The sequence below is a fragment of the Pseudophryne corroboree genome, chromosome 1 (assembly GCF_028390025.1).
Source record: "Pseudophryne corroboree isolate aPseCor3 chromosome 1, aPseCor3.hap2, whole genome shotgun sequence".
Lineage (NCBI taxonomy): Eukaryota > Metazoa > Chordata > Amphibia > Anura > Myobatrachidae > Pseudophryne > Pseudophryne corroboree.
The window spans coordinates 101,098,115-101,118,751 of NC_086444.1; the positions used below are offsets into that span (position 1 = coordinate 101,098,115).

Genomic DNA, 20,637 nt, shown 5'->3' on the forward strand with positions numbered 1-20,637 from the left:
TAAGTCCCTCGATGCAGTGAGCCTGTTGCCAGCAGGACTCACTGAAAATAAAAAACCCAAAAACTTTTTCTAAGCAGCTCTTTAGGAGAGCCACCTAGATTGCACCCTGCTCGGACGGGCACAAAAACCTAACTGAGGCTTGGAGGAGGGTCATAGGGGGAGGAGCCAGTGCACACCACCTGATCCTAAAGCTTTATTTTTGTGCCCCGTCTCCTGCTGAGCCGCTAATCCCCATGGTCCTGACGGAGTCCCCAGCATCCACTAGGACGTTAGAGAAAGTACTTCTTGTAATACCTCTTTTCCACTTGTAGCGCGGATCGCAGCCGGGAGCCTGACACGGCTGCGACCCGTGCTAGAGCCCCCTTCTACACTTGCTCACCAACTCGGGTCTAAACTAGCCGGATTGGTGACGCTGCTGCTGACGCGGCAGGGGCGGCGCTGGGAGATCACAAGATCTCCCAGAGCCGCCCTTCCATACACTGTGAACGGGAGCCGTGTCGCATCGACACAGCTTCCGTTTCCACTACACAGCTTTCCGGGTTGAACACGTGTTCAACCCAGCAAGCTACCCGGGTAGGATTCCCGGATCACTTGATCCGGGAATTTGCAAGGGGGGCCGTTTCCACTAGTGGAAAAGGGTATAAGTGAGTCATCCACTTTACCACCCTCATGGCAATACTTTGATTTATTTTTTAATATACTTACATATATGAACTTAGGGCCTCATTCATGATTGTATGCACATGCAATTGCGATTTTCTAGGCTGTGGAACTGTTAATGTTAGTAAGTGAAGTTGCCGCACAGAAATAAAGAGACATCCACCGGAGCCATGGCAAACTAAATCGCGATTGCGTACACATTCGCAGCCTAAGGAACATCAAGGTTAAGGGTCTGCCTATGGCTGTGCGGGCTGGACACAGCAGTAGCGACACAGGCACCATGTTTTTGCATGTACGAGCTCACAGCTGATGGCAGATAGACGTCCTGGAAATGGCCATGACACAACTGCGTTTTTCTAACCAGTCCCTGCAAACTTCTCATAATGCCTCCAAACGCCCACTTCCTGTCAATCACTTCTCCGTGAAATCCGCATTGTGAGCGGGATCGCTACGGCACGCGCATGCGCATTGCAGTACATGTGCAGTTTGCCTGATAATCAGTCCATTGCATGATAATCAGCCATTGCGTACAATCAAGAATTAGGCACAAAGTCACCTCTGAGGCACTATTTTACCCACAGTCAGAAAACATAGCTTTTATAAATGCTTATTCACTTTATTAATGAAGAACCCATTCCAGGTCTCTGTTGTACTGCTTCTAGTGAGTTGCTGAAACCTGTACCCCATATTCACTATATGGTCTATGTAGTGACATACACAATGGTAATACTGGCCTGTATCACATGCATGGTCCCTCTTTTTGGCAGTCCAGGATTTTATTTGCCTTTTGCAGTGGCTGCCTGACACTGTGCTGCTACTCGGCTTATTAAGTCCCTCTCCATCTCTGCTTTCACCAGCTGTATTCCATTTTATACGGATGGTGTTATGGACAGTACGGATGGTGTAATGGTTAGCATTACTGCCTCACAGCACTGAGGTCATGGGTTCGATTCCCACCATGGCCCTAACTGTGTGGAGTTTGTATATTCTCCCCGTACTTGCGTGGGTTTCCTCCGGGTACTCCGGTTTCCTCCCACAATCCAAAAATATACTGATAGGTTAATTGGCTCCCAACAAAATTAACCCTTGGGTGAATGTGTCTGTGTGTACATGTGATAGGGAATATAGATTGTAAGCTCCACTGGGGCAAGGACTGATGTGAATGGCCAAATATTCTCTGTACAGCGCTGCGGAATATGTGTGCGCTATATAAATAACTGGTAATAATAATAAATAATTTTATGTGCAAGTAATTATTACCCTGGAGTAGGTGCATACATCTACAATACTTTTCACCTGCCAAGCTGCTATCAAGTTTTGTAATTTGTCTAATATTTCTATAGTAGAGTACTATCATGCTCTGATAAATAACTTAACCTCCTCAGCAAATCCAGAACCCTTGCATTGTAGGCCATCTACATGGTCAATATTAAAAACGTCACGGTCCTGAATCTGACATCTTACAACTTGGCGAGATTTTGCGTGCAGCCAATGCACAGATGCAAGTTAACCCATATTTCTCTAACGTCCTAAGTGGATGCTGGGGACTCCGTAAGGACCATGGGGATTAGCGGCTCCGCAGGAGACTGGGCACAACTATAAAGAAAGCTTTTAGACTACTGGTGTGCACTGGCTCCTCCCACTAAGACCCTCCTCCAGACCTCAGTTAGATTCTTGTGCCCGGCTGAGCTGGATGCACATTAGGGGCTCTCCTGAGCACCTAGAAAGAAAGTATATTTAGGTTTTTTTATTTTCAGTGAGATCTGCTGGCAACAGACTCACTGCAGCGAGGGACTAAGGGGAGAAGAAGCGAACCTACCTAACAGGTGGTAGTTTGGGCTTCTTAGGCTACTGGACACCATTAGCTCCAGAGGGATCGACCGCAGGACCCGACCTTGGTGTTCGTTCCCGGAGCCGCGCCGCCGTCCCCCTTACAGAGCCAGAAGCACGAAGAAGGTCCGGAAAATCGGCGGCAGAAGACTTCGGTTTTCACCAAGGTAGCGCACAGCACTGCAGCTGTGCGCCATTGCTCCTCATGTACACCTCACACTTCGGTCACTGATGGGTGCAGGGCAGTGGGGGGGGGGGGGGGGGGCGCCCTGAGGGCAATAAATAACACCTTGGCTGGCAAAATATACATCATATATAGTCCCAGAGGCTATATAGATGTAAAATTACCCCTGCCAGTATTACAGAAAAAGCGGGAGAAAGTCCGCCGAAAAGGGGGCGGGGCTTCTCCCTCAGCACACTGGCGCCATTTTTCCCTCACAGTTCCGCTGGAAGGAAGCTCCCTGGCTCTCCCATGCAGTCTAAGAATACTACAGAAGGGTAAAAAAGAGAGGGGGGGCACTAAATTTAGGCGCAGTATAGATATTATATATATGTAATATATATAAAAAAGCAGCTATAGGGAAAACACTCATTGATAGTGGGATCCCAGTGTTATATAGCGCTCTGGTGTGTGCTGGCATACTCTCTTTCTGTCTCCCCAAAAGGCTTTGTGGGGTCCTGTCCTCTGTCAGAGCATTTCCTGTGTGTTTGCGGTGTGTCGGTACGGCTGTGTCGACATGTTTGATGAGGAGGCTTATGTGGAGGCGGCGCAGATGCCTGTAAATGTGATGTCACCCCTTGCGGGGTCGACACCTGAGTGGATGGTGCTGTGGAAGGAATTACGTGATAGTGTCGACTCCTTACATAAAAGGTTTGACGACATACCTAATGTGGGACAGCCGGCTTCTCAGCCTGTGCCTGACCAGGCGTCTCAAAAACCATCAGGGGCTCTAGAACGCCCGCTACCTCAGATGGTTGACACAGATATCGACACGGATACTGACTCCAGTGTCGACGACGAAGAGACTAATGTAACTTCCAGTAGGGCCACACGTTACATGATTGAGGCAATGAAAAATGTGTTGCACATTTCTGATGTTACCCCCGGTACCACAAAAAAGGGTATAATGTTTGGAGAGAAAAAACTACCAGTAGCTTTTCCTCCGTCTGAAGAGTTAAATGAAGTGTGTGAAGAAGCGTGGGCTTCCCCTGATAAAAAGATGGTAATTTCTAAGAGGTTACTAATGGCGTACCCTTTCCCGCCAGAGGATAGGTCACGCTGGGAAACATCCCCTAGGGTGGATAAAGCTCTCACACGCTTGTCAAAGAAGGTGGCACTACCGTCTCCGGATACGGCCGCCCTGAAGGAATCTGCTGATAGAAATCAGGAGGCTATCCTGAAATCTATATATACACACACAGGTGTGATACTGAGACCGGCTATAGCTTCAGCCTGGATGTGCAGCGCTGCTGCTGCGTGGTCAGATTCCCTGTCAGAAAATATAGATACCCTAGACAGGGACACTATTTTGCTAAACGTAGAGCATATAAAAGACGCACTTTTATACATGAGGGATGCACAGAGGGATATTTGCCGGCTGGCATCCAAAATTAGTGCAATGTCCATTTCTGCCAGGAGAGGGTTATGGACTCGGCAGTGGACAGGTGATGCAGATTCCAAACGACACATGAAAGTTCTGCCTTATAAGGGTGAGGAATTGTTCGGGGATGGTCTCTCGGACCTCGTTTCCACAGCAACAGCTGGGAAGTCTACATTTTTACCCCATGTTCCCTCACAACCAAAGAAAGCACCGTATTATCAGGTACAGTCCTTTCGGCCCAATAGGGGCAAGCGGGTTAAAGGCGCGTCCTTTCTGCCCAGAGGCAGAGGTAGAGGGAAAAAGCTGCAGCATACAGCAGTTCCCAGGAGCAAAAGTCCTCCCCCGCTTCCTCTAAGTCCACAGCATGACGCTGGGGCTCCACAGGCGGAGCCAGGTACGGTGGGGGCCCGTCTCAAAAATTTCAGCAGTCAGTGGGCTCGCTCACGGGTGGATCCCTGGATCCTTCAAGTAGTATCTCAGGGGTACAAACTGGAATTCGAGACATCTCCCCCCCGCCGTTTCCTCAAATCTGCCTTGCCAACCACTCCCTCAGGCAGGGAGGCAGTGTTACAGGCAATTCAAAAGCTGTATTCACAACAAGTGATAGTAAAGGTGCCCCTACTTCAACAAGGAAGGGGTTACTATTCCACAATGTTTGTGGTACCGAAACCGGACGGTTCGGTGAGACCCATTTTAAATTTGAAATCCTTGAACACATATATAAAAAAATTCAAGTTCAAGATGGAATCGCTCAGGGCGGTTATTGCAAGCCTGGACGAGGGAGATTACATGGTATCGCTGGACATCAAGGATGCTTACCTACATGTCCCCATTTACCATCCTCACCAGGAGTACCTCAGGTTTGTGGTACAAGATTGTCATTACCAATTTCAGACGTTGCCGTTCGGTCTCTCCACTGCTCCTAGGGTCTTTACCAAGGTTATGGCGGAAATGATGATACTCCTTCGAAGGAAGGGAGTTTTAATTATCCCGTACTTGGACGATCTCCTGATAAAGGCGAGGTCCAGAGAGCAGTTGTTGATAGGGGTAGCACTATCTCGGGAAGTGCTACAACAGCACGGCTGGATTCTAAACATTCCAAAGTCACAGCTGGTCCCTACGACACGCCTGCTGTTCCTAGGGATGGTTCTGGATACAGAACAGAGAAAAGTGTTTCTCCCGGAGGAAAAGGCCAAGGAGCTGTCATTTCTAGTCAGAGGCCTCTTAAAACCAAAACAGGTGTCGGTGCATCATTGCACGCGGATCCTGGGAAAAATGGTAGCTTCCTACGAAGCGATTCCATTTGGCAGGTTTCATGCAAGAACCTTTCAGTGGGACCTGTTGGACAAGTGGTCCGGATAACCCTGTCTCCGAGGACAAGGGTGTCTCTGCTGTGGTGGCTGCAGAGTGCTCATCTTCAAGAGGGCCGCAGATTCGGCATACAGGACTGGGTCCTGGTGACCACGGATGCCAGCCTTCGAGGTTGGGGAGCAGTCACACAGGGAAGAAACTTCCAAGGACTATGGTCAAGTCAGGAGACTTCCCTGCACATAAATATTCTGGAACTAAGGGCCATTTACAATGCCCTAAGTCAGGCAAAACCCCTGCTTCAAAACCAGCCGGTACTGATCCAGTCAGACAACATCACGGCGGTCGCCCATGTAAATCGACAGGGCTGCACGAGAAGCAGGACGGCGATGGCAGAAGCCACAAGGATTCTCCGATGGGCGGAAAATCACGTGTTAGCACTGTCAGCAGTGTTCATTCCGGGAGTGGACAACTGGGAAGCAGACTTCCTCAGCAGGCACGACCTCCACCCGGGAGAGTGGGGACTTCATCCAGAAGTCTTTCAAATGATTGTAAACCAGTGGGAAAAACCACAGGTGGACATGATGGCGTCCCGCCTAAACAAAAAGCTAGAAAAATATTGCGCCAGGTCGAGAGACCCGCAGGCGATAGCTGTGGACGCTCTGGTAACACCGTGGGTGTACCGATCGGTTTATGTGTTCCCTCCTCTTCCTCTCATACCAAAGGTACTGAGGATAATAAGGAGAAGAGGAGTAAGAACTATACTCATTGTTCCGGATTGGCCAAGAAGAGCGTGGTATCCGGAACTTCAAGAAATGATGTCAGAGGACCCATGGCCTCTACCGCTCAGACAGGACCTGCTGCAGCAGGGGCCCTGTCTGTTCCAAGACTTACCGCGGCTGCGTTTGACGGCATGGCGGTTGAACACCGGATCCTGAAGGAAAAGGGCATTCCGGAGGAAGTCATTCCTACGCTGATAAAAGCTAGGAAAGAAGTAACCGCAAACCATTATCACCGCATATGGCGAAAATATGTTGCGTGGTGTGAGGCCAGGAAGGCACCAACGGAAGAATTTCAGCTGGGCCGGTTCCTGCACTTCCTACAGTCAGGGGTGACTATGGGCCTTAAATTGGGTTCCATTAAGGTCCAGATTTCGGCTCTATCGATTTTCTTCCAGAGAGAATTGGCTTCACTACCTGAAGTTCAGACTTTTGTTAAGGGAGTGCTGCATATTCAGCCCCCTTTTGTGCCTCCAGTGGCACCTTGGGATCTCAACGTGGTGTTGGATTTCCTAAAGTCACATTGGTTTGAGCCACTGAAAACCGTGGCTTTGAAATATCTCACATGGAAAGTGGTCATGTTGTTGGCCTTGGCTTCGGCCAGGCGTGTTTCAGAATTGGCGGCTTTGTCATGTAAAAGCCCTTATCTGATTTTCCATATGGATAGGGCAGAATTGAGGACTCGTCCCCAGTTTCTCCCCAAAGGGGTATCAGCTTTTCATCTGAACCAACCTATCGTGGTGCCTGCGGCTACAAATGACTTGGAGGCTTCCAAGTTGTTGGATGTAGTCAGGGCCCTAAAAATTTATGTTTCCAGGACAGCTGGAGTCAGAAAGACTGACTCGCTATTTATCCTGTATGCGCCCAACAAGTTGGGTGCACCTGCTTCTAAGCAGACTATCGCTCGCTGGATCTGTAGTACGATTCAGCTTGCACATTCCGCGGCTGGACTGCCGCATCCTAAATCAGTGAAAGCCCATTCCACGAGGAAAGTGGGCTCTTATTGGGCGGCTGCCCGAGGGGTCTCGGCTCTTCAACTTTGCCGAGCTGCTACTTGGTCAGGGGCAAACACGTTTGCAAAATTCTACAAATTTGATACCCTGGCTGAGGAGGACCTTGAGTTCTCTCATTCGGTGCTGCAGAGTCATCCGCACTCTCCCGCCCGTTTGGGAGCTTTGGTATAATCCCCATGGTCCTTACGGAGTCCCCAGCATCCACTTAGGACGTTAGAGAAAATAAGAATTTACTCACCGGTAATTCTATTTCTCATAGTCCGTAGTGGATGCTGGGCGCCCATCCCAAGTGCGGATTGTCTGCAATACTTGTATATAGTTATTGCTTAACTAAAGGGTTATTGTTGAGCTATCTGTTGAGAGGCTCAGTTGTTATCATGCTGTTAACTGGGTATTGTATCACGAGTTATACGGTGTGATTGGTGTGGCTGGTATGAGTCTTACCCGGGATTCAAAATCCTTCCTAATTGTATCCGCTCTTCCGGGCACAGTGTCCCAACTGAGGTCTGGAGGAGGGTCTTAGTGGGAGGAGCCAGTGCACACCAGTAGTCTAAAAGCTTTCTTTATAGTTGTGCCCAGTCTCCTGCGGAGCCGCTAATCCCCATGGTCCTTACGGAGTCCCCAGCATCCACTACGGACTATGAGAAATAGAATTACCGGTGAGTAAATTCTTATTTTGCATATGTAAATCCTATTCTGAGTTGGGTGGGTGGGACTTGGCCGGATTTGTCTTTCTGTGAAAATGGGTGTTTCCGGACTGCACCATACGATCGTACAGAACTGCCCTTGTCTTGTGGATGTTTCATGAGCGTGCAAATTAAATTCCCCCTTAAAATGAACAAGTACGTTTTATCTTCCCAGGAGGGATGACAGTTTTGTGGTATCTTTACAATTCCTAATAATTTATTTGAATTTGTGTATAGCACCTACAGTAAAGAACCACCTCCATCTTTGATTGTGTGTGTTTGTGTTGTTCCCATCACTTGGGGTATATTCTCTTAGCAGTGAGGTTCCTTTGGGGATCTAGGCAGGAAACCTCACTTATTTTTACGCTCATCCCATAGAGGAGATTGTTGTGTGATCATATCATACAGTCCACCAAGAACCTTTGCAGTCTGGTGGACCATTGTGCAATAGTTAACACCTATTCTTGTGTATCAATGCCTATTTCCCTATAGATTGTAAGCTTGCAAGCAGGGCCCTCCTGCCTCTTACTGTCTGTTATTAGCCAGTTTTGTTTTATCACTATTGTTTTCAATTGTAAAGCGCAACAAAACTTACTGCGCTATATAAGAAACTGTTAATAAATAATATAGGAGTGATCAAGAAACAAACGTGATTTTCCTATCATAGTAACCAGTTGTGTGTGGAGCCACGTGTCGTTGGGAGCAGTCTGCCCTCTAGTGGCAGACTGCCCTAAAGCCGTCCTAATCATTGAATCCATGCCACAAGTATGTTCAGTATGGGTGTTTTTTCTTTAGTATTGAGTTATTTTATTTTTACAGGAGGACGTGTGACATAGAAGCCCTAGAGTAAGATCCAGTCAACATGTCGGGCATCCTAAGATCAGTAGCTACTAGCTGCTCAAGTCCCCTGTTCAGCAGTGTCATATCCCTGAAAGTCCAGACTGTGAAGACACCATGCCTGCGGATGTTTCAAACCCACCGGGTCCTCTGGTGCCAGCAGCCAATCAAATCAGGTAACCATGTGTCTCAGACATCCTATAGGTATCTTTAAAGAAGAATTCAGGGTGAGATGTCAAAATGCTAAAGCATAACTACCAATAAGAGAGACAGAGTAACCGGTCCTGGGAATCCACTTGGGGACTTGACTCCCAGGTTGCCCACCACTGACGTACAGTACAAATGTTGTCCTTCCTAATACAGTGAGATGGACACATCACGTGTATACAGTTACAGCACGCAGACACCTACATAAAACTGCGCACACAAGAGGAAAGGACATATTAAATTGCAAAGACTGCGCAGTAGACAGGGGAGTGGCTGAGATATTACTCAGGTGGGAGAGACTTCTCATGGCAGTACCCCAATGCCCTTAGCTTTACTCGGTACCCAGTCATTTCTTTCCAGTCCACTGCTGTCCCCCATATCATCAACTCGTTCAGGGCGACTGCTACAGCCAAGCTGACGGCAGCTCTGTTACTTACTGTCCATCTCCTGTGACTGAATTCTGCACACGGACATGAGTTGAATGCTGGTCATATGGATGGTTGTGGCTTGAGCGATTACTGCAAAGAGGAAATTCTGATATCCGGACTTGTCAATCACACGCGGTGTAATGAACTACCTACTGTAACTATAGGGGCTGTAATCTCTTCAGTATAGCCCTCTCTTAACCCAATAGTTATATAGATCCAAAGTTCAGCAGCTGATGACCTGTCTACTACTTCCATAACTTGCAGGGGGATTTACTGAGGGAGTAACTGTGTTGCCCACTGCAGCTTTCCACGCTGTTTTTCTGCTGTATGCACTACGGCAAGAATATGTCTTTCTTTGGACCACCAGTTTTCACAAAAGATGGAACTTCATCTGCATCCTCACCACCACCAGAATGAGACATCACACAAAGTCCTAATGATACGTAACATAACAAGCACAGATGTTAGACGGGGTCGGGAGGGCCCTGCTCGTTAGAACGGATGGCCTGAAACATGGGTCTTCAACCTGTGACCCTGCAGCTGCTGTAGAACTACACAGCCCAGCATGCCCTGCCAGTTTTGCTATTAAGGCATGCTAAAATTGAGGCAGGGCATTCTGGGATGTGTAGTTTCACAGCAGCTGGAGGGCCACAGGTTGAAGACCCATGGCCTAGAGGAAGAGGGCAGTAGGATCTAGTGGACCGCTGGGTGGACATGGGACACATAGCTGGTATAATACCCAGAGGGAGTGGTATCAGGCGGTTGTAGATGGGGCATAGTAGAGTGCTGGTTATTGACAAAGCGATTGGTTTATTTGAGGCAAATGGTGCGAGATGTTTTGTCCTGTAATGCACCGTGTTCACATACATCTTCTATTCGGTGGGTGCAGCAAGAATGGCGCCTTTCCTCTACCACAGCAGGCTGGCTTATGTTGTAAATTACGTAGTGTACACCATTCAGATCTTCATCGTTCTGTGAAATCACCTCATCAAAAAGCATTGGAAATATATATTTATTTTTCATCCACTAGGGGTCACTGGAGTACTCTTGGGATATGGACGGCTTCCACAGGAACAAGGCACTGAATAAATTAATTTTGGAACTACTCCTCCCCTCCATATCCCAGAGTACCTCAGTGTTTTTTCTGTGCTCAACACAGCAAGAAGGCTTGTGGAGTTTACCCACATTCATTGGAATTTTTTTCTAATTTTTTTTTTTTTCAACAATTTCCACATCCCTTCCCCCCTTCCAATAGGCGTGGGTCCAGGATAGTGGAAGCTGCTACTAGCAGCTGTGGGTGTCGGGCCTCTCTAAAAAGAGCTCCCTCACACCACGTGCAGGACTGCCTGCAGGAAAGCTGGACGGAGCTTGAACAAGAAGCCCCGTCATAGCCCTCACTACAGGGAGTCCAGGTATGTTGGGTTGGGGTGGTCAGCTCACGCTGCCGCCCCGCTGTGTGGGGAACTGTATTGGGCAATCCTTCTAAGGCGCTGGACTTAGGGGGGATGTTAGGAGAGCCGGCCGCCGCCGCTTACAAGTCCACGCTGATACCGCTCCCTGAGCCGCGCGTGCATAGGTCACTCCACGGCTCTATGCTGTGCGCTCCCCGGCTCCCGCTAGCCGCCTCCCGGCCTCTTCTCAGCCGCATGTAAGCCCGGCTCCGTGTACAGAGAGCGGTACACGGAGCACGGGGGAGGGACATAGAAAGAAGGCAGTTGTGAATGCCCTTAGCAGCAGCAGCGCTGCAGGGGTTTTTTAGTAGGCTATTAAGCCTTGGCTATCAGGATATATATGCAGTTTAGTGGGGATAATCTGCATTTTGTGTTATACTGGAAACTTGGCATATTTAACCATGCTTCCTGTTTTTTTTTTTTTCCTGTCTGTTTCCAGAGTTCCTATACTACATCTCTACTTCACTAAAGGCGCAGGGGTGTTAGGGGGGAATTTGGGATCAGGTTTTTCATATTGCTGGCGTGCACTGCACTTAGCCAGATATATATATATATATATATATATATATATATATATACATACAAGAACCTTAGTGCTATTTACTGAGTCGTGCAAATTGTCTGTGTTTGTAGTTTGTATTGTCTGTCTGCATAATGAGTAAGGCACCAGCAAAGACTAAAAAGCAATTTCCTTGTCATGTCTGTAAAAGTGTGTTGCCTGATGGATCTACCACATGTACAGTATGTTTTGTGAATTCAGCTACAAATACAATTTCCACTCCGGTTTTAAAGCCAGTTTCATCTCCGGACCCTCCATGGGCTATGCTTGCAAATGTCCTGGTTGGATTGCAGTCAGAATTGGCCGCCACTCGTCAAGAGCGGGAAGCGGCAAGATCTGAGTCTAAGGTGAGACCGCTAGAGTTACCGGAGGGGTCTCAATCTTACCAAAAGTTCAAGTCCACTTTTGGGTGGAAAGGATAAGTTTCTTTTGTCTTATAATTTGCCAGTTTCTGCTAGGTTGTTTTCTGATAATTCTATGCTAGACCTCACTGAGGGTGAGGGTGGCGTAGTAGACCAGCAGTCAGATAGTGACGATTTTGACAGCCCGGGCATTGATAATCTCATCAGAGCGGTGCGTCAGTCTCTGAAGTTTACAGAAACTGAGGAGCCTCTGACAAATGATGAAGTCGTTTTTACTAAACGACAGAGATCTCCGATGTGTTTTCCTGTTTCGGAATCTCTTAATAAAATGTTACTAGAAACACGAAAGAATCCGGATAAACGGTTTTCTATACCTCGCAGACTTAAGTCAAGTTACCCGTTTCCAGAGTCCATGACCGCTACATGGGAGAATCCGCCATTGGTGGAGTCGTCCGTATCTAACCTTACAAAGAAATTAACCATACCAGTACCAACTGCTACTACGCTTAAAGACCCTTCAGACCGTAAAATAGAAGCTATGCTAAAGTCCATGTATATAGCAGCAGGAGTGTTGCTTAGACCTGGGTTGGTTGGCATTTGGGTAACTAAGGCGCTAATGGTATGGATAAAAGAGCTCAAGTCTGCTCTACAGGACGATCATCTTATACTTCTCGCTGATCAAATCTGGGAAGCTGCTGACTATCTATGTACAGCTTCTACTGACGTCTGTCAGCTCACTTCTCGCCTTTCATCATCGCTAGTTACAGCACGATGAGCACTCTGGCTACGTTCTTGGCAAGCGGAGGTCAAAAAAGGTATAGAGGCGTTACCTTACGGTGGCGAGAAGCTGTTCGGTCCTGAATTGGACAAATGGATTTCTGAGGCCATGATAGGAAAGTCTGTTTTCTTACCATTGCCTTCAACGGTACCTAGATGCAAATACTCTGGTCCGGCGTACAAATCCATTAGACCTCAGTCCTTTCGTGGGCGCGGCAGAGGAGCGGCCACACCTGGTAGAAGAGGTCGGGGACGTGGTTTCCAACAAACCAACACAAGTCGTCAGGACGCTAAGGTCGCCAACAAGCCAGTGGCATGACGGGCTCCCAGCCCATCTCGGATCTCCAATTGTGGGAGCACGCCTTCAGACGTTCCAGGGGGTGTGGCTTCAGACGTCCACAGATGGGTGGATCCGCAATTTAGTGTTAAAAGGTTACAAAATAGAGTTCGATTGTCTTCCGCCAATGCGGTTTTTCAAGACAGGTCTGCCTGTGTCGGACGACAAGAAGGCGGTTCTGCAGATTGCCATTCAGTCTCTGCTGAATGCAGCAGTTTTGATTCCGGTCCCTGTACAACAACAGGGTCAGGGTTATTATTCCAGTCTGTTTGTGGTACCAAAGCCGGATGGCTCGGTCAGGCCAATATTGAACTTAAAAGGTCTCAATCAGTACGTCACTTACTACAGATTCAAGATGGAATCTCTGCGGTCAGTAATTGCAGGTTTAGAGCCACAGGAATTCATGATTGCAGTGGATCTCAAAGATGCGTACTTACACATTCCGATTTGGCCACCTCATCAGAGGTTCTTGCGGTTTGCAATACGGCAGGACCATTACCAGTTTCAGGCTCTACCGTTTGGCCTTTCGTCAGCGCCTCGGGTATTCACCAAGGTGATGTCGGTGATGATAGCTCATCTCAGATCCCTGGGAGTAATAATTGTTCCGTATTTGGACGATTTGCTCATCAAGGCTCCGTCTCAACAGATGCTCCTCCAACAGGCGTTGCTAACATACAATGTACTAGTTCGGCACGGTTGGATAGTCAATTTCGAAAAATCACATCTGATTCCGTCTCAACGACTTCAATTCCTAGGTATGAGTCTCGATACAGTAAATCAAAGAATTTACCTACCAGAACAGAAAGTGCAGGTCATTCGTCATCTAGTACAATTAGTACTCAAGCCACGCACAGTCTCTGTACATTTGTGCATTCGCCTCTTAGGCACAATGGTGGCGGATTTCGAAGCGCTTCAGTTCGGAATATTTCACTCACGTCCTTTTCAACTGGATGTGCTCGCACAGTGGTCGGGCTCGCATCTGCAGATTCACCACAGGGTGAAGTTGTCGCCACAGGCCAGAGTGTCTCTTCTCTGGTGGCTCAAAGTACACAATCTAACCGCAGGGAAACGGTTCGGCGTCTGGAATTGGATAATTCTATCGACAGACGCGAGTCTCAGAGGCTGGGGAGCTGTAGTTAAAAATTTTCAGCTCCAGGGTCTCTGGGCAGATCACGAAAGATTGCTGTCTATAAATGTCCTGGAACTCCGGGCAATTTACAATGCGCTACGACAAGCAGTGCACATGTTTCGGTTTCAGACTGTCCAGGTGCAGTCAGACAATGCGACGGCGGTCGCATACATCAACAAACAAGGAGGAACGAGAAGCTGCATGGCAATGCGGGAAGTAGCTCGGATCCTCAGGTGGGCCGAGTATCACCAAGTGATATTGTCGGCAGTGTTCATTCCGGGAGTGGACAACTGGGAGGCGGATTATCTCAGCCGTCTGGATTTTCATCCAGGAGAATGGGCATTAAATCCAGAAGTGTTTCACATGTTGGTCCAGAGGTGGGGTTACCCTCAGGTGGATCTGATGGCATCTCGCCACAATCACCAAATGCCCCAGTATGTGTCCAGAACGAGAGATCCAAAGGCGGTGGCGGTGGATGCTCTCACAATCGCGTGGCCGTACAGCCTCGTGTATCTGTTTCCACCGTTTCCGCTGCTCCCTCTGTTGCTAAAACGGATCAAGAGAGAGTCCGTCACAGTCATACTAGTGGCGCCTCATTGGCCTCGGAGAGCTTGGTTCTCGGATCTCCGCGGACTACTCGCAGACGATCCTTGGCCGCTCCCACTACGTCCGGACCTGTTACAACAGGGTCCGTTCCTTTACCCCGATTTAGCGCGGCTGCGTTTGACGGGGTGGCTGAGACCGCCCTCTTAAGAAGAGAGGGCATTCCAGAATCGGTTATACCAACCATGTTACGAGCTAGGAAGCCGGTTACGGCAGCTCATTATTACAGAATCTGGCGTGCCTATATAGGTTGGTGTGAAGCTCGAAAGTTTCCGACATCGTCTTTCAAGTTATCCCGTCTTTTGTTATTTCTACAGATGGGGTTAGATAGAGGACTGCGTCTATCCACACTAAAAGTGCAGATATCTGCGTTGTCAATTTACTTTCAAAGAAGAGTGGCTCTTTTGCCGTCGGTACACACGTTTCTGCAGGTTGTCCTCAGAGTACAGCCTCCATTCATTCCACCTACTGCGCCATGGGACTTGAATCTGGTTTTAGATTTCTTACAGTCCTTATACTTTGAACCCTTACAACAAGTGGATATTAAATTTCTCACTTGGAAAACAATTTTTCTCTTAGTCTTAGCTTCAGCAAGGCGTGTTTCAGATTTGGGTGCCTTGTCGTGCAAGCCACCGTATTTGGTGTTTCATGATGACAGAGCGGAACTTCGGACGAATCCCGCTTTCCTACCAAAGGTAGTGTCATCTTTTCACATCAATCAACCAATAGTAGTTCCTGTGTTAACAGGAGATTCTGGAACGTTGGATGTGGTACGCGCATTACGCGTTTATGTATCCCGAACGTCGACAGTTCGTAAGACGGATACGTTGTTTGTTCTCTATGATGCTGCCAAGATGGGTTGGCCAGCTTCTAAGCAGACCTTATCAAGATGGATCAAACTGACCATACGTCAGGCTTACCTTCATGCTAGGTTACAGCCGCCTACATCAGTAACAGCTCATTCCACACGTGCTGTGGGAACGTCATGGGCAGCGAGTCGTGGAGCTTCTACGACGCAGCTTTGCCGTGCGGCTACATGGTCTTCAGTGCACACGTTTGTGCGCTTTTACAAGTTTGATACGTTTGCGGCATCAGCATCTAGCTTTGGCCGCCTAGTGTTACAGGTGCCATACAGCTCTCCCGCCCACTGGGGAAACTTTGGTACGTCCCAAGAGTACTCCAGTGACCCCTAGTGGATGAAAAAGAAAATAGGATTTTGGTACTTACCAGGTAAATCCTTTTCTTTGAATCCATAGGGGGCACTGGACGCCCACCCAGAGCAGTTTTACCTGGTTTGGGGTAAGTTCAGTAGATCTTATGGTAACACATTCTCACCGACTGGTTCAAATTATCAAGTTCTAATCGGTTATGGTGTCAACTGTTTAGTTGTCAGTAATGTTATGTCAACTTTATTGTTGTCCGTTATGTTATATGTAATTCTCCATTGTCAACCTCTCTATAGCTCCTGTTCGGCTCAGTAAAAAACACTGAGGTACTCTGGGATATGGAGGGGAGGAGTAGTTCCAAAATTAATTTATTCAGTGCCTTGTTCCTGTGGAAGCCGTCCATATCCCAAGAGTACTCCAGTGCCCCCTATGGATTCAAAGAAAAGGATTTACCTGGTAAGTACCAAAATCCTATTTTTACAGTAAACCAGAGGATTTGTCCTAAAAAGCATGTTTAATTTTTATTCTCTATATGTATTTTATCCTATGTGATGTGTTTTTTGTTGCTGCGTAAGATTGCTATTTCTGTACAGTTATTGGTGGTTTTAATTGCAGTACTCAATATCACTGGTGCTATGCAGCATTAGCCTTCATGGTTCTTCTCCAAGTGGAGTCCCATACTTTACAGGACAATGAGCCAAGGCCCTCATTCCGAGTTGTTCGCTCGCAAGTGAATTTTAGCAGATTTGCTCATGCTAAGCCGCCGCCTACTGGGAGTGAATCTTAGCATCTTAAAATTGCGAACGATGTATTCGCAATATTGCGATTACACACCTCGTAGCAGTTTCTGAGTAGCTTCAGACTTACTCGGCATCTGCGATCATTTCAGTGCTTGTCGTTCCTGGTTTGACGTCACAAACACACCCAGCGTTCGCCCAGACACTCCCCCGTTTCTCCAGCCACTCCTGCGTTTTTTCCGGAAACGGTAGTGTTTTTTCCCACACGCCCATAAAACGGCCTGTTTCCGCCCAGAAACACCCATTTCCTGTCAATCACATTACGATCGCCAGAACGATGAAAAAGCCGTGAGTAAAAATCCTAACTGCATAGCAAATTTACTTGGTGCAGTCGCAGTGCGGACATTGCGCATGCGCATTAAGCGGAAAATCGCTGCGATGCGAAGATTTTTACCGAGCGAACAACTCGGAATGAGGGCCCATGTGTATATTCTAAATAACTTTCTTCTCCATACTAACTCTCACCTGACAAAGTGAAATCTGGCTGAAACTGAGTCTTCCTGCTAGAGCCAGATAGCCTTGTGCTGAGTGACAGTCACATGCTGATATGTGTAGTGCATACCAGTATGTGGTGGAAAACTTGATAAGCCAGTAAGTTGATGATTAATTCTGAATGGGGAACCTGCCTGACTTTTACTATTCCCATTAGAGGTCAAGTGAAGTGTAAACAGAAGAAGTTCGTTTCTCCCTTATTATGATAAAATAAGTCGTTGTCTATTGATATTTAATAGTTTGAAGTGGAAATGGTTAAAATTCACAATTTGCAGGACTTTTTGCGAAAATAGAAAATGGAAATCAAATTAAATGTAAAACCAAATATGCGCTGTAGGCCTTTTTATTTATTTATTTATATATATATATATATATATATATATATATATATATATATATATTTTAAGTACTGCTTAGCTTCACACAGTTTTACAATGGTGATGAGGAGGGAGATCAAGGGGCCTAATTCAGACCTGATCGCAGCAGCAAATATGTTAGCTAATAGACAAAACCATGTGCACTGCAGGGGGCCGATATAACATGTACAGGGAGTTAGATTTGGGTGGGTTATATTGTTTCTGTGCAGGATAAATACTGGCTGCTTTATTTTTACACTGGTAAAGGAAAAAGAGGAGGCTGCGCTTCAAGAGGAAAAGAACAATGATCCACTAAGTGTGTACAGTTTTATGAATTTATTAAAAACACTAACTCAAATTCATAAAACTGTACACACTTAGTGGATCATTGTTCTTTTCCTCTTGAAGCGCAGCCTCCTCTTTTTCCTTTACCAGTGTAAACATATTGGGAGTGACTTCCCTCTTAAATTTGGCTGCCGCTTAGCTGAGCACCTCGCCTCACAGCGCCCGAATACCCTTGGGTATTTATTACCTTCTTTTGCATCTGCTTTATTTTTACACTGCAATTTAGATTTCAGTGTGAACACACCCCACCCAAATCTAACTCTCTCTGCACATGTTACATCTTCCCCCCCCTGCAGTGCACATGGTTTTGCTATTAGATAACAAGTTTGCTGCTACGATCAGGTCTGAATTAGGCCCCAAGTCCCACTCACCTGTAACTTTTGGGTAAATGTATGACGCAGTGATAAAAGTGGAGAAGTGAGCCAGTGGAGAAGTTGCCCTTGGCAACCAATCATCTGCTCTGTATAATTTTATAGTATGCAAATTATAATGTTACAATGCTGATTGGTTGCCATGAGCAACTTCTCCACTGGCTCACTTCTCCACTTTTATCACTGCTTCATACATTTACCCCAATGAACCTTAACCTGCCATACCTGAACACAAATACATTGTGGGTCAGTAGCCCGTTATTTGATGTTACTGTGTCTTTAGTATACAGAATAAAAGCCTGTGTCTGAGAGTTTGTGGTGTCAGAAGCTGCAGCTTCTGACAGATTTCGGTCGGAAGGGGTTCCGACCTATTCAATATGGGCAGTGTTTTTCCGATAAGTCTGACAACTTTTTCCGACAAGTTTTTCCCCGACTTGTCGTAAAACTTGTGGCTCTGCGGAATAGCCGCCAATCCGCGTCCTTCTGTCGGTATCGAGGCCAAATCCGACAGGCCCCCTTTCTGACAATCTCAATCGACTTTAAAAATTCGGATTGAGGTGAGAAACGGGGTGCGGCGGGCTACGGGGATCGGGGCTGGGAGGTACCTTGACGGCCATTTCCCGGCCAGGCACCTCTCTCCCTGCAGCGCGGCACTGGGCAGCCGTGATGTGCAGCTCCAGCATCTCCCTGTGTTCTCACACATGGGGAGCTGCTGACAGCTGCACGGACACCGACAAATCCGACAGTCTGATTAGGCTCAAATCCGACAGTCGGATTTGGCCACTCTATTGAATAGGGGTTGTCGGATCCATTCCGACAAATGCATGTTGGAATGGATCCGACTTTTATTGAATATACCCCTGTATCTTAAATATCTATGCCCCAGTCACCCCCTTAAATGATCACCACTGACCAAAGACATGGCCCAACACTTGTATATATTTGAGGTGCTTAGTACAGATGTGTCCACGTGTAACTATCCTCAAATTGTCCCGTTTAGTGTGCCACAAACTTCGCAGTTTAGCCACCCCATGCGTCTTTAGCTGCTGCTTTATAAGCATTGTTTTGCAACAAAATAATCCGAGGTGTTTAGGCCTGGTTCATGTTTGTAAGTAAAGCAAAAAAAAGGAAATTACTTTGTGTCTGGAATAAACCACTGCCATGCAAGAGGAACAAATACATCTGTATTGTTTCTGTGCACTGTGGATACTAGCTGCTTTTGCATGTAGCCCACAAATGTTAGCTTTATTTTCACACTGCAATTTAGATTTCAGTTTGAACATACCCCACCCTAATGTAACTCTCTGCACATGTTACATCTGCCCCACCTGCAGTGCAACATGGGTTTTGCCCAGTTGCTTGCTTTTTTGCTTTGCTTACAGACATGCATCAGGCCCTTTGTGCACTTTTTTAGTGAATTATGATGCAAATTTCAGTACAAAGGCCTATACAAGTGATTGGTGCCTTGCATTGTTCTACGTAATCTGGTACTTTACACCAGTTCCTTTGCAGCAAAAAAATACTAATCCTACTTTGAATACCTAGCGCACTATTAGTGAACTAAGAAGCTAAATTCGGGAAAAAGTACTCGAGCATGGGAATCACTACCCCTGGCGAAACGTTGTGTCAGGTGTCTTGTACCGTATGGTGCAAGAAGAGGGTGCACACATCTGTAAGCTCCCTGAATGGATTTGGCTTATGTTAAAGGATAGTTAGCTCTTGTGGCTATTACAGAGTCTTGGTAGAATCATAACAATGCTAGGGCAGAGGTTCTCAAATGCGTTCCTCAAGGCTCCCCCATTAAGTTTATCCATGCTTGGCCACCGGTGACTTAATTAGCACTTGAGTCAATTTGATTTAACAATCTGTGCTGAGCCATGGATATACCTAAATCCTGGACTGTTGGGGTGCCTTGAGGACCGCGTTTGAGATCCTCTGGACTAGGGCATAAAGCTTAACGGATATTCCCTGGTAACAAGGAGAACCTATTTTACATGTAAATCTAATAAAAGCAACTTCAACACCGGAATTGAGAATATATGTTTAATTAGATACTAGTGAGATAGAAGTTTTGAATAGGAATAGCTGATAGACGACCCAGAACAGATGAGGGGTTGGGAAGATTATTAACAGGGGAAATCACTGTGATCACTGAGGAGATGATGGGAATCTACTAATTGCTACATCTGCCAGGAGAAGTGACGTTCCGGATTACTTGGGGGCATCTCTCAAGCTATCGTGCAAAGAAACACTGATCTATGAGTTTGCCACAAGCAGAGACGTAGTATGTACTGTGCCCGCTGCTGAGAACCTGCGGTCTGTGGCTTATTATACAGGTCGCAGTAAGTCAGGCCAGCAAGAGACCAAAGGTTTCAGATTTTAGGATCCTGACAAGCAAATGTGAAATCATTAATTTGCGTTTCTGACCTGGTAGAAGTGAATATGCGGAAAATACTATAATGCGCACCTGAGGTTTGTCTTTGATATGTTGGTAAAAGGAAGAGAACACCAATAAGGTACCCCTAGGATGTGTCAGTTGTCAG

The 20,637-nt window shown here is 46.9% G+C and overlaps 1 protein-coding gene across 1 annotated transcript in view; it reads left to right on the plus strand.

Annotated features, from left to right (window-relative positions):
* The window catches only part of NNT (nicotinamide nucleotide transhydrogenase), a 227,709-nt gene that overhangs the window by 36,994 nt on the left and 170,078 nt on the right, over positions 1 to 20,637 (plus strand). The window contains exon 2 of the mRNA XM_063961809.1: positions 8,697 to 8,890. Coding sequence (XP_063817879.1) covers positions 8,740 to 8,890 — 151 coding nt within the window. The 5' untranslated portion in view covers positions 8,697 to 8,739. The remainder of the gene's footprint in view (positions 1 to 8,696; positions 8,891 to 20,637) is intronic.